This window comes from Convolutriloba macropyga, chromosome 10 (genome assembly GCF_964194025.1).
Source record: "Convolutriloba macropyga chromosome 10, txConMacr16.3, whole genome shotgun sequence".
NCBI lineage: Eukaryota > Metazoa > Xenacoelomorpha > Acoela > Convolutidae > Convolutriloba > Convolutriloba macropyga.
This window is the reverse complement of record NC_134477.1, coordinates 18,223,300-18,238,467: the sequence shown is the minus strand read 5'-3', so window position 1 is coordinate 18,238,467 and position 15,168 is coordinate 18,223,300. Positions and strand designations below refer to the sequence as shown.

At 31.0% G+C, this 15,168-nt stretch overlaps 1 protein-coding gene across 1 annotated transcript in view; it reads right to left on the bottom strand.

Annotated features, from left to right (window-relative positions):
- The window catches only part of LOC142347944 (uncharacterized), a 63,879-nt gene that overhangs the window by 1,642 nt on the left and 47,069 nt on the right, over nt 1-15,168 (bottom strand). The window contains exon 5 of the mRNA XM_075399109.1: nt 13-322. Coding sequence (XP_075255224.1) covers nt 13-322 — 310 coding nt within the window. The remainder of the gene's footprint in view (nt 1-12; nt 323-15,168) is intronic.

Sequence of the window (15,168 nt, the reverse complement as noted above, 5' to 3'; positions counted from 1 at the left end):
GAGAAGCAATGCCTTTCTCTCCACATAGGGTTGCTTGTCTCCAGCAGCAGCCGTTTATCTGGACTGATGTACACTCCAGCAGAAGAAGACTGCAAATGGAAATCAACCAAGAACTTGAAAGGTAGCGTCAAACTCCATATCTTGTAGTAGATGTAACGCGCGGCCCATCCTATATCCTCTTTACTTTCTGGGTAGAATCCATACATAGGTTTACAGTTCAATGCTAGCTGTTGGAGATTATAAACAGGTTTGGTTTTTCTGACACATCTTCCCATTTCAAACTTCATGTTGCTTCTGTATATGTCGCATAAGTAGAGGGCGTCTGAAATAAGCATTTGCCATGAAATAAAACAACCTTTTACATAAAAAGTTAAAAGCTGAATGGTCGTCAACAGCTCAACGGTTTAATCAATCACGCCCAGGCCTAGGCCTCGACTTATGAAACCTTGTGCCGAGCTTAGTCCAGTCCAAATTTTGGGTCGAGCCAAAGTCTTTTGTAGAATTTTGGGTCCAGCTAAAGTCTTTTACGAAAAATCTGTGTCGTGCTAATGTCCAGAATGTCTTAAATTCCAGCTAAAGTCGTTTCATAGCTCAAATTAGTCGAATATAGTATTCATCCCATGCAGTGATCTTTTCTTGCAAGTTGCTTTTTTGTCCCCATTTTGGTAAGAGGTAACAAAAATTCATAATTGGAGGAAATAGATAAGGTTGGGCTAAGTAACAAAAACCATGCCGAATTAACCCCCTAGCTTTAACCGTTTTCTTGACGTCTATGCCGAACGCTTAGTCTATACCAGTACTTGTGGCCAGTCTAAGTGCACTTCTCAAGAGTTTGAGTTAATTATCATGTTGGAGAACAAAACCGACAAAAGATTACATCTAATAATTTTGTATTTTGTATTTTGATTACGATGCCCTTCTTCTTCGCCTTAGCCGTCGTTTGCTTGTTTCCTTTCTTTCTCTTTTCTTTTGACCCAAAGAATGATCTTTCAATCTCTAGCTGCCTCAAAAAACTCAAAATGTACGTCTCTGTGTTCAAACCAAAAATATCATTTCTGATGCCTTCATATTCGAATATACAATGGCATTATTGTTCCGGCCTACTTTATTGGTGGGAGGAACTATGTACTCAGAACTATGTACAGAGAGTTGTGAGTGGTATCATTAGAAAGACCACCCAGCGTAGAATAAGGAATCAAAAGGATATTTTTGAATTTCACTTTTTCAGGCAGTTCTCAAGATTTTAATTTATGTATTGCTGTCGTTGAAATTTTCCCCTAATTTTTGTCCGAATTTTCGTCAATTTTGCATTAAAAAATGTTAAAATTTTTAACAGTCTTATTATTGCTTTTATTTTTAAAGATGAAGGAGGGTTGCTGAATTGCTCGAATTGAGCTTTTTGGCTAGAAATTAAGATAAATTTTTCGAAATTCAGTATCTTTTGTCAAAAATGGGACCAAAGAAAGCCCTTTTTAGCTCAAATTCGTACAATTTGCTGAAAGTAGACGCCTAAATATATTGGAAATATTCCCAGTATGCTCGAAAAGAGAACTATTTCCACTCACATTGAATATAAGAGTCTTCTGGAATTATAAAATTACCTGTTTCTCGCAAATTTAAAGTAGATATTTATTTTAAAAAATGCTTTATTTTTATTTGATTTTGATTTACTGAAAAAATACGTTTGAAAATTTATCTAATCTGCAGACATTTGAACGGGAAGCAATATCAGGGCTGACCATCTGGATCTCATCATTGATCCCTAGAGTCAAACAATTTCCAGATTCTATTTGGGCGCGGCCTCTTCTTAAAATATTTCCGCATTTATTGTTTTCTATGTCAATTACTGACAGAATATCAAATCACGGCTCAATTATTGACAGATACCGTTAAGAAAAAATGAGGCCTAACGAATGTATATTGTTCTCAGATTTAAGCTCATGGTTTATCTAGATCTGACCAAATGTTTTCGTAAAATTTTATGGACATTTTTTGTTTTTGATGACTTTTCATTTGTTGTATCATTCGTAGTCTTATGAATTAGTCTCTCCAGTCAATGATTCAGTTGGCCTCTTTATGAGGTATGAGCGAAACTAGACAATGCTTTCGGTTGTTATCTAAGTCCAATTGTGACTTTAAATATTCTTATTTTAAGAAAATGTTGATCAACTTTTGAGCTTCGCCATTCCAATCGAAAATATTTGTCTGTTACGACTTTTGAAAAAATATGTTTCCAAACAAAACATTTGAATTTTTGAGTTTTGCCGTTTCAAATCATTTTTCAGTAGATTTGTAGCTTATTCTCGGTGAAGACCTTTTAAAAACACTTTCTAGTGAGCTATAATATAATCTTTAGAACAGTTTTAGTTTCCACCATTTGCGTATTGGCTTTGCTACAACAAAACTTCAAATTTTTATTGTTATTGTTTATATTTGTTCATTTTATAATTTTTTTCTTTTCCTTTGATAACATTATTGTTAGGTCCGATCGGTTTTGAAAAATTTGCACTATTGAACGTTTTTAACGTTCTTAGTGACTAAATTAAGATTATAATGGCCTCATTTCTTTTTTTGTGCAAAGTTTATTGATTTTCAGTTTACCGGTATAAAGTTTCTTTTTGTATTCGTATGACGTACACTGGATAATTATACGTCTCAATTGATTCTCATGGAAATCTAAAAGAGCATTTAAATTTAACCGACTAACGTCGGGCGAATTTCTCTCAAGCGACCGGCGAACGGTTGCCTCTGTCAGTAGCTAGCCACGAAATTATGAGTCTAGCTTTAGCTTTACGCGACTCTGCAAACTTTTAAATCTTCTAGCCTTGTTACTAAATAAATCAAATAAAAATCTGATACTAAAAAAAATTCAAAATATTGCAAAACTTGAAAGAAAAACTTCCAGATTTCACAGTAAAAGCTTGGAATTTTTTTTGTCTCTCGATTTATGTCATGTAACCCACCTGCAAGAATTTGAAAGCTTCATTGGCCGTGTTATCGTTAATCTAAGAAAAAGACAAAAGTTTTAAAAATCTCAATTTTTAACAATCTTGCTAAAATTCAGGATTTTAAAATCTTCCAGAATATTTCATTGTCTCAAGAGACTATCCAGAATCCCTATTTGAAGTTTTAAAAAGCTTCAATGGCTCATAGCGACCCAAAACCTTGGAAGAAGATAATCAATTTCCATAAATTTGAAGAAGATTAAATTAAAAAAATGCTAAAGCTGGAGGCATTAAATTAATTATAAGTACTCCATTTACTCCAGAAACTATGCAAAAGATTATCTTCAAGTCTTGGAGGAGGTCCCTAGGACCCTGGTGACAGAAGAAATGATACAAAATTCAAAAAGATTCCCAAAATTTGAATAAAACTCGAAATATTTTTTAAAAATTGTTGAAAATAAAATCTTGAAAAACATTCCATCACATCTACAAATTATGCAGTATTCTATAATCAAACACTAGACGAGGTTATATGACACTTGAGGTTGCAGAAAACAAGAAACTGGCAAAAAAAATAGAAAAATTTAAACAATTGCTAAAATTAGTGATAATGAAAGATAAAAACTAATCCGTGGCCAAAAAAATATTTCCAGTAATTCATTATCACACCCTAACGGAGATTTTTTGTTAGGCTGACAAACCCGAATAATGACGTTAAATGTCAAAAAATTGCAACTTTTTTCAAAATAATAAACTTCGTGAAAATCTTGAAAAACTTTCCAATACATCTAGAAAATATACTGTAACCTATTATCAAATTCTAGACGAGGTTCGTTGGCTCTTGAGGCTGGAAAAATGTTTAAATAACAAATATTTAAACATTTTTAAAAAGTTGCGTGTTTTATCAAAACATTGCTAGAATTTGTGATATTAAAAGGTTGGAAACAACTCCATATCCAATAAAAACTATTCAGTGATTTATAATCAAACCTTTCAGAAAACTTCTGGAAAACTTGAATAATGACAAGATGAAAAAAATTGCAAGTTTTTTTTTAAAAAAGCTCCGACTCGTAATGTTAAAATGTTTAAAACCAATCCGTTACAACTAGCAACTATACAGTAACCTATTATCAAAACCTTAGAGGAGTTTACTTGGCTCTTGAGGCGGAAGGATTCTAAAAAATAACAAAAACTTTAGTTGAAAAAATTGCAATTTTTGTCGAAACATTGCTAAAATTTGAGATATTATTAGGTTGAAAACAATTACATGGTCAAAGAAACTATTCAGTAACTTATAATCAAACCCCTAAGGAGGTGTTCTGGCCCTTGGTTCTAGAAAAATTTTAATAATGGCGATAAATGAAGAAAATGAACAAAATTGCAAGTTTTTTTAAAAAATGCTAAAATTCGTGATGTTAAAATTTTGAAAACCAATCCATTACTACTGGAAAATATGCAGTAACCTATTATATATCCCTAGAGGTGGTTCATGGCTGGTGAAAACTAAAAAAAAGTCAAAATTTTTTAAAAAATACTGAAAAAATTGTTTTATAAGAAAAATATTGATAAAAATTGTCATTTTAAAAAATTGAAAGCTATTCCATGGCAAATAAAATTTTTTCAGTAAATTATCATCAAACCCCTAAGGGCGTTTGCCAGTCCGTGCGTCTTGAAAGACATGAATAAAGAAAAATAAATTTCAAAGAATTGAATAGGTTTGCACGTCTTGTCAGAAAAATGCTAAAATTCGTGATGGGTGATGTTAAAATGTTGAAACCATTCCAATCCCACTAGAAACTATGCAGTAACCTATTATAAAACCATAGAGGAGGTTTTTTGAAACCTGGGACTGAAAAAAATCAAAGAATGACAAAATTTTTAACAAGCTTGAAAAATTAGTAAAATGAAAATTAGTATAATGAAAGTTGTGGCTGTGAAAATTAGTATAAAATTGTGTGTTTTCATCAGTAGCCACGGGCGGGTGGAGGGTGCACCGGGCGGCTGATGAGGAGGTAGGGGGGTTGGGTGGGTGGGCAGCGTTGGGATGGGCTGGTAACAGCGTTGTGGGCGTGGGGCATTATTGGGGGACAACAGGTGGGGTGTCTTCAACCTCTAAGAACTGCCCTTCACAGCATAAGAATAAGTCTCCAAAACAGTTTCAGCTGAAACAGAGCTGAACAGCTCTAAGAGCACTTATTGCCCGCTGGGTGCTACCTGTTTATCCCGTTTTTGAGGACGAAAACTCAAAAGTGTCAGACAGAGAATCGGTCGAGCGAAAAATCGCAGAAGAAGAACGACAGCTCTAATATAATTGCTACAAACTTCGTTTGAGAGCAGTTAATAATTTCAGTTAATATTTAATGATTTTAATCAATTTGAAAATAATTGATTTCAAAAATATAAAAATTTTGTTGCACTTCGCTTTTTTGGCTCTTTTTGTCAACTTGTTAGCCTATTGCATTGAGTACAGGACCCATATCTGTTCTAAAGAAGTCTAAGCCAATTTGTGTTGTTTAGGTTTTTCTGTTTAGGTTTTTCTCTGAGTTTGATTTTGTTTTTTTGTTTTTTGTTTTTTTTTAACATAGGCTTCTAAATTTAGTCGTTATTATTGATTGCTATTTGGTTTTTATGATTGTCTTTATTATTAGTCCTTTTAATTACAAGTTTCATTGGCCCTCTAACTTGGCGTTAATATTTCCACTAGTGGTTGTTGAACAATATGTATTTTTTTGAATGAAAAATGAAAAATCGCATGAAAAGAACGACAGCTCTAATATAATTGCTACAAACTTCGTTTGAGAGCAGTTAATAATTTCAGTTAATATTTAATAATTTTAATGAATTTGAAAATAATTATTTTCAAAAACATAAAAATTTTGTTGCACTTCGCTTTTTTGGCTCTTTTTGTCAACTTGTTACCCTATTGCATTGAGTACAGGACCCATATCTGTTCTAAAGAAGTCTAAGTCAATTTGTGTTTTTTAGGTTTTTCTGTTTAGGTTTTTCTCTGAGTTCGATTTTGTTTTTTTGTTTTTTGTTTTTTTTTAACATAGGCTTTTAGATTTAGTCGTTATTATTGATTGCTATTTGGTTTTTATGATTGTCTTTATTATTAGTCCTTTTAACTACAAGTTTCACTGGCCCTCTAACTTGGCTTTAATATTTCCACTAGTGGTTGTTGAACAATATGTATGTTTTTGAATAAAAAATGAAAAATCGCATAAAAAGAACGACAGCTCAATATAATTGCTACAAACTTCGTTTGAGATCAGTTAATAATTTCAGTTAATATTTAATGATTTTAATGAATTTGAAAAAAATTGTTTTCAAAAACCTAAAAATTTTGTTGCACTCCGCCTTTTTGGCTCTTTTTGTCAACTTGTTACCCTATTGGATTGAGTACAGGACCCATATCTGTTCTAAAGAAGTCTAAGTCAATTTTTGTTGTTTAGGTTTTTCTGTTTAGGTTTTTCTCTGAGTTTGATTTTGTTTTTTTTGTTTTTTGTTTTTTTTAACATAGGCTTCTAGATTTAGTCGTTATTATTGATTGCTATTTGGTTTTTATGATTGTCTTTATTATTAGTCCTTTTAACTACAAGTTTCATTGGCCCTCTAACTTGGCGTTAACATTTCCACTAGTGGTTGTCGAACAATATGTATGTTTTGGAATGAAAAATGAAAAATCGCATAAAAAGAACGACAGCTCTAATATAATTGCTACAAACTTCCTTTGAGAGCAGCTAATAATTTCAGTTAATATTTAATGATTTTAATCAATTTGAAAATAATTGTTTTCAAAAATATAAAAATTTTGTTGCACTTCGCTCTTTTGGAGCTCTTTGTCAACTTGTTACCCAATTGCATTGAGTACATGACCCATATCTGTTCTAAAGAAGTCTAAGTCAATTTAAGTTGTTTAGGTTTTTCTGTTTAGGTTTTTCTCTGAGTTTGATTTTGTTTTTTTGTTTTTTGTTTTTTTAACATAGGCTTCTAGATTTAGTCGTTATTATTGATTGCTATTTGGTTTTTATGATTGTCTTTATTATTAGTCCTTTTAACTACAAATTTCATTGGCCCTCTACCTTGGCTTTAATATTTCAACTAGCGGTTGTTGAACAATATGTATGTTTTTGACTGAAAATTGAACATTCGCATAAAAAAAACGACAGCTCTAATATAATTGCTACAAACTTCCTTTGAGAGCAGCTAATCATTTCAGTTAATATTTAATGATTTTAATCAATTTGAAAATAATTGTTTTCAAAAATATAAAACTTTTGTTGCACTTCGCTTTTTTGGATCTTTTTGTCAACTTGTTACCCTATTGCATTGAGTACATGACCCATATCTGTTCTAAAGAAGTCTAAGTCAATTTGTGTTGTTTAGGTTTTTCTGTTTAGGTTTTTCTCTGAGTTTGATTTTGTTTTTTGTTTTTTGTTTTTTTTTAACATAGGCTTCTAGATTTAGTCGTTATTATTGATTGCTATTTGGTTTTTATGATTGTCTTTATTATTAGTCCTTTTAACTACAAGTTTCACTGGCCCTCTAACTTGGCTTTAATATTTCCACTAGTGGTTGTTGAACAATATGTATGTTTTTGAATAAAAAATGAAAAATCGCATAAAAAGAACGACAGCTCAATATAATTGCTACAAATTCGTTTGAGAGCAGTTAATAATTTCAGTTAATATTTAATGATTTTAATGAATTTGAAAAAAATTGTTTTCAAAAACATAAAATTTTTGTTGCACTCCGCCTTTTTGGCTCTTTTTGTCAACTTGTTACCCTATTGGATTGAGTACAGGACCCATATCTGTTCTAAAGAAGTCTAAGTCAATTTTTGTTGTTTACGTTTTTCTGTTTAGCCATTTCTCTGAGTTTGATTTTGTTTTTTTGTTTTTTGTTTTTTTTAACATAGGCTTCTAGATTTAGTCGTTATTATTGATTGCTATTTGGGTTTTATGATTGTCTTTATTATTAGTCCTTTTAACTACAAGTTTCATTGGCCCTCTAACTTGACGTTAACATTTCCACTAGTGGTTGTCGAACAATATGTATGTTTTGGAATGAAAAATGAAAAATCGCATAAAAAGAACGACAGCTCTAATATAATTGCTACAAACTTCCTTTGAGAGCAGCTAATAATTTCAGTTAATATTTAATGATTTTAATCAATTTGAAAATAATTGTTTTCAAAAATACAAAAATTTTGTTGCAATTCGCTCTTTTGGAGCTCTTTGTCAACTTGTTACCCTATTGCATTGAGTACATGACCCATATCTGTTCTAAAGAAGTCTAAGTCAATTTAAGTTGTTTAGGTTTTTTTGTTTAGGTTTTTCTCTGAGTTTGATTTTGTTTTTTTGTTTTTTGTTTTTTTAACATAGGCTTCTAGATTTAGTCGTTATTATTGATTGCTATTTGGTTTTTATGATTGTCTTTATTATTAGTCCTTTTAACTACAAGTTTCATTGGCCCTCTACCTTGGCTTTAATATTTCAACTAGTGGTTGTTGAACAATATGTATGTTTTTGACTGAAAATTGAACATTCGCATAAAAAGAACGACAGCTCTAATATAATTGCTACAAACTTCCTTTGAGAGCAGCTAATAATTTCAGTTAATATTTAATGATTTTAATCAATTTGAAAATAATTGTTTTCAAAAATATAAAACTTTTGTTGCACTTCGCTTTTTTGGATCTTTTTGTCAACTTGTTACCCTATTGCATTGAGTACATGACCCATATCTGTTCTAAAGAAGTCTAAGTCAATTTAAGTTGTTTAGGTTTTTCTTTTTAGGTTTTTCTCTGAGTTTGATTTTGTTTTTTTGTTTTTTGTTTTTTTAACATAGGCTTCTAGATTTAGTCGTTATCATTGATTGCTATTTGGTTTTTATGATTGTCTTGATTATTAGTCCTTTTAACTACAAGTTTCATTGGCCCTCTAACTTGGCTTTAATATTTCAACTAGTGGTTGTTGAACAATATGTATGTTTTCGACTGAAAATTGAACATTCGCATAAAAAGAACGACAGCTCAATCTAATTGCTACAAACTTCGTTTGAGAGCAGTTAATAATTTCAGTTAATATTTAATGATTTTAATGAACTTGAAAATAATTGTTTTCAAAAATATAAAAATTTTGTTGCACTTCGCTTTTTTGGCTCTTTTTGTCAACTTGTTACCCTATTGCATTGAGTACAGGACCCATTTCTCTTCTAAAGAAGTCTAAGTCAATTTGTGTTGTTTAGGTTTTTCTGTTTAGGTTTTTCTCTGAGTTTGATTTTGTCTTTTTTTTGTTTTTTGTTTTTTCAACATAGGCTTCTAGATTTAGTCGTTATTATTGATTGCTATTTGGTTTTTATGATTGTGTTTATTATTAGTCCTTTTAACTACAATTTTCATTGGCCCTCTAACTCGGCGTTAATATTTCCACTAGTGGTTGTTGAACAATATGTATGTTTTTGAATGAAAAATGAAAAATCGCATAAAAAGAACGACAGCTCAATATAATTGCTACAAATTTCGTTTGAGAGCAGTTAATAATTTCAGTTAATATTTAATGATTTTGATGAATTTGAAAATAATTGTTTTCAAAAATATAAAAATTTTGTTGCACTTCGCTTTTTTGGCTCTTTTTGTCAACTTGGTACCCTATTGCATTGAGTACAGGACCCATATCTGTTCTAAAGAAGTCTAAGTCAATTTGTGTTGTTTAGGTTTTTCTGTTTAGGTTTTTCTCTGAGTTTGATTTTGTTTTTTTGTTTTTTGTTTTTTTTAACATAGGCTTCTAGATTTAGTCGTTATCATTGATTGCTATTTGGTTTTTATGATTGTCTTGATTATTAGTCCTTTTAACTACAAGTTTCATTGGCCCTCTACCTTGGCTTTAATATTTCAACTAGTGGTTGTTGAACAATATGTATGTTTTTGACTGAAAATTGAACATTCGCATAAAAAGAACGACAGCTCTAATATAATTGCTACAAACTTCCTTTGAGAGCAGCTAATAATTTCAGTTAATATTTAATGATTTTAATCAATTTGAAAATAATTGTTTTCAAAAATATAAAACTTTTGTTGCACTTCGCTTTTTTGGATCTTTTTGTCAACTTGTTACCCTATTGCATTGAGTACATGACCCATATCTGTTCTAAAGAAGTCTAAGTCAATTTAAGTTGTTTAGGTTTTTCTTTTTAGGTTTTTCTCTGAGTTTGATTTTGTTTTTTTGTTTTTTGTTTTTTTAACATAGGCTTCTAGATTTAGTCGTTATCATTGATTGCTATTTGGTTTTTATGATTGTCTTGATTATTAGTCCTTTTAACTACAAGTTTCATTGGCCCTCTAACTTGGCTTTAATATTTCAACTAGTGGTTGTTGAACAATATGTATGTTTTCGACTGAAAATTGAACATTCGCATAAAAAGAACGACAGCTCAATCTAATTGCTACAAACTTCGTTTGAGAGCAGTTAATAATTTCAGTTAATATTTAATGATTTTAATGAACTTGAAAATAATTGTTTTCAAAAATATAAAAATTTTGTTGCACTTCGCTTTTTTGGCTCTTTTTGTCAACTTGTTACCCTATTGCATTGAGTACAGGACCCATATCTCTTCTAAAGAAGTCTAAGTCAATTTGTGTTGTTTAGGTTTTTCTGTTTAGGTTTTTCTCTGAGTTTGATTTTGTCTTTTTTTGTTTTTTGTTTTTTTAACATAGGCTTCTAGATTTAGTCGTTATTATTGATTGCTATTTGGTTTTTATGATTGTGTTTATTATTAGTCCTTTTAACTACAATTTTCATTGGCCCTCTAACTCGGCGTTAATATTTCCACTAGTGGTTGTTGAACAATATGTATGTTTTTGAATGAAAAATGAAAAATCGCATAAAAAGAACGACAGCTCAATATAATTGCTACAAATTTCGTTTGAGAGCAGTTAATAATTTCAGTTAATATTTAATGATTTTGATGAATTTGAAAATAATTGTTTTCAAAAATATAAAAATTTTGTTGCACTTCGCTTTTTTGGCTCTTTTTGTCAACTTGTTAGCCTATTGCATTGAGTACAGGACCCATATCTGTTCTAAAGAAGTCTAAGCCAATTTGTGTTGTTTAGGTTTTTCTGTTTAGGTTTTTCTCTGAGTTTGACTTTGTTTTTTTGTTTTTTGTTTTTTTTTAACATAGGCTTCTAGATTTAGTCGTTATTATTGATTGCTATTTGGTTTTTATGATTGTCTTTATTATTAGTCCTTTTAGCTACAAGTTTCATTGGCCCTCTAACTTGGCGTTAATATTTCCACTAGTGGTTGTTAAACGATATGTATGTTTTTGAATGTTTTCTATCTCTTCCTCCTTTGGTAGCCAATTAAGTCAAGAATGTGGACGAGCGGGGTCGGAACATTGTGCGTACGCACATTATCGAGCCTCCTTGTTTTATATATAGCCGCCAATTCAGTTTATACGGACGTCTTCAACGTGAGTCTGTAAAATAAAATGTCAGACAAAGCTAACAATTTTGATTGTAGAAGTGTTTGAGATCCTGTCGGCTTTATTGTCCTATTTCCGGCTCATTTTGCTTTTCTTTGCCATTTCTGGACGAATTGTGGAATATATCTGAGAATTTACTGACCTATTTCTGTCGATTTCTCTTGAGTTTTTGTTTATTTCTCGACCAACTTCTGTCAATTTCTCGGCTATTGTTCACTTATAATGCCATCGTATGTATATTTAACCATATGGTTATAATTTAAATTTACTTGTTGCAAAACAACTTTTTAGAAACTTATTTTGGACTTTATTTAGACTATCAAGTCTTGCTTGGTTTTCGAGTTGCGGAGTCTCGACTGAAACTTGGATCTAGACTTGGCAAGTCTTGAATTGAGACGTACTCATCTCGGCCGAGACGTGCACAAGGCTGACAAATGTAAAAAGTGGCATGATCAATGAGTCATTATTGAAATTAGGCGTGTAATTAGACTGTACAGAGATTATCCAGTAGTGAAATCATTGCTCAGGACAAAAATTATTTTGGCGGTAAAAAGAGGCAATGAGATGATTGTTTTGACCGGCATTTTTGGGGAAATGAATGCTTATGATTACAGTAGTGGATAAAACAAGGCTTCCAGCCACCAGCAAAATTTGACCCTTTCTCCAAGCGCTAATCACGCATGTCGAATCTGGCCAAATTTTACTGATTTCTGGAAGCCTTGTTTTATCCACTACTATATATTAGCTCTATATTCACTTCTATTATATTTTAAATCTATCATTTCTTGTCTCACTTAGTGCAAACCACTAGTACAGAGTTAAGCTGGTAATTAACTGTTATCAGACGGATAGTTTGGGTTCTATCCCCACCGACTCCGGTGGACGTCCCCAGATACTAGTATAAAACTAATCAGCGAAACTGCTTCGCAGATGAGACCGTGTAAAAAGCACGTAAAACCAACTTGCGAAAAAACTTGAACAAAAATTGAAAGAAATATTAAAATAATAAAAATTTTCATATATCCCCTAATCAATATTTAATCAATTTAAAACTAAAACTTTCTGTCTCACTTAGCGTAGTGGTTAAATCATCGAGTCTAGTTAAGTTGCTTTAGCAAACGGAAGGTTTGGGGTTCCTTCCTCACTGACTCCAGTGAACGTCCCCCGACTCTAATGAATTACTATGAAACTAAGTGAGATAAAAAAAACCAAATACACAGCTCTTAAAAAGGATAATCCCTGCTGTGAGACTGTATATGGGACACACTGTGATGGGCACACAGACAAAAACACTGAGATCGGTGGAAACACAGTGATTAGTGTTTTTCTATGTCTTCTTGAATATTATACTTATAAACATGCTCTCTGAATTGATTTCTAGTGTGACCATATCTATATCTATGAAGATAAATACATAGTCTACATTTCCTATTTCTAAATCGATATAATGATATATGTTTATAAACGTTACACATACTACATGTTAGATATTGATCAGGATCAGAATAATGATATCCCAAATGTTCTATATAATCTTTAACCTTAACCATATTTTTACAACATAACAAAAATATTCTAATTCTTTACAATTATTACAACATTCTTTCCAAGGTTTATTTATACACTTATCGCATTTCATTTTCATTTTTCAAAAAATTATTTTTTGATTATTTCCCTTGAAAAATACATCATGTCTCAATCAACTAATACTAGTGTCATAAACTTCTGATGTTTGTAATCTATCCTTTGAATCAAAGAAGGCTTTGTACAGATATCAATCATACGATCTCAAACATAAGGAACTATTGGAAAAAATGTTTGAGTCTGAAGAAGAGGAAATCTTGGAGAGGGTGTATAATTTGGATGAAGATGATTATATTATTAAAACTAGGGCTAAAACTAAAACAGAAACTAAATCAGAAACTGAAACTGAAAATAATATCTATTCTAAGATTAGGTTTATATGTAAAGAATGTCATGAAGAATTTAGAAGTAAAGTAGCTCTAACTACTCATTCATATAGTTACAATCGCATGTATCTAGAAAACACAGAAGATTTCGATATACACTCAAGTCAGAACATGAGAGAATTTTATATTACTGATAAAGGTGGGAATTACATTGAAGATATAGATGAAGCAACTAATAACTCTTTAGAAGAAATTAAAAACTGTTACCAGTTCAGAAAAGTTAAGAGTTTTAAATATAAGATCACGGCTGAATGTGATTATAAGAAGAGAACCAAAGAAGAAGTTAAAACTACTAAAATATTTTTCATTACTGATTATATTAATAATAATGCAATATATGAATATGGTGACTTCAATCGGTGGCTATATTTCGAAAAGGAAATATATGAAGGTTATGGTTATGATTTTGAGATTCTTGGAATAAGAAGTATTCAGTTAAACATTGAACCAACTAAAGCATCTATTGGTAGTTATATAGATTTACCTCCTGATCTCAAAAATTCTAAATCGATATTAAATATACGTAGTTATAAATACAACTGCTTACAACTAACTATAACTGCTTGGCTACATCTTGACCCACACCATGCAACTCGAGAATGTAAATATGTAGATAAACTAATTGAACCAAGACAACAACATGAAGATGATTTTGCTTATATAATAAGAACACAGAAATTGTATAGTATTAATATTTGGGTATGCACACCTTGTGGTAATGGTAAAATAGAATTGTTTAAACAAGTGGATGCTTTTAATAAAGAAAGAAAAGATGTAAGAATACTAGTTTGGAGTAATGGTCAAATAGAACACTGTGCCCTAATAAAAAATATAGAAACCTTGTTAGAACGACCAAATAAAAACAACATTAAATATTATTATTGTGATAGGTGTACCTATTGGTTTAACTCACAAACTAAATATGATAAACACGAATGCAACAACTCCTTCAAACCAGAGATTGTTTGTCCTAAGAAAAAACGTATTACTTTTATAAATGAACACAAACGTCAGAATATAAAAAATATTATAACTGCCGATATAGAATGTTGCATTGTTGAATTCTCAACTAATGATTTAAAATATGTAATAGCTGAACAAATTCCAATAGCTGTGGGTTACACCTGGCAAGGTAACTTCAAACACTACTTTGGTCTAGGCTGCATCAAAAGATTTGCTAGAGATCTGTTAGAAATAGAAACTGAGAATAATTTCAAACATAATGAAAAGATGATATTCACAGAAGAAGATAAATTATATCATGAAACTAATAGCACTTGTCATATCTGCAGCAAAACATGTATTAATAAAGTAAGAGATCATTGTCATGAAACTGGTAAATATAGAGGATCAGCATGTAAAATATGTAATCTAAGATACAAACAACAGAACTTCATTCCAGTAAAATTCCATAATGGCTCTGGCTATGACTTCAACCTACTATACAGTGAACTCTTCAAACAGAATAATGATAAAAGAAAAGTAGACAACATACCACTAGCTGCTGGTAAATCTAAGATGTTTAGCATTGGTTGTCTTAAATTCTTAGATAGTTATAACTTCTTAGCTATGCCCCTAGATCAAATGGCAAAGATATATGGGTGTAAAACTAAAACAAAAAATCCATATGAATACTTTGGTTTAGACTCCTTGGGAACCATGACAAAGTCGTATAATAATCTTATAGGTAATCTAAAAATAGAAGGATTCAAATCCTCTCTACATAATAAATTACCAACACAAGAAGATGTCGATATCTTTAATAA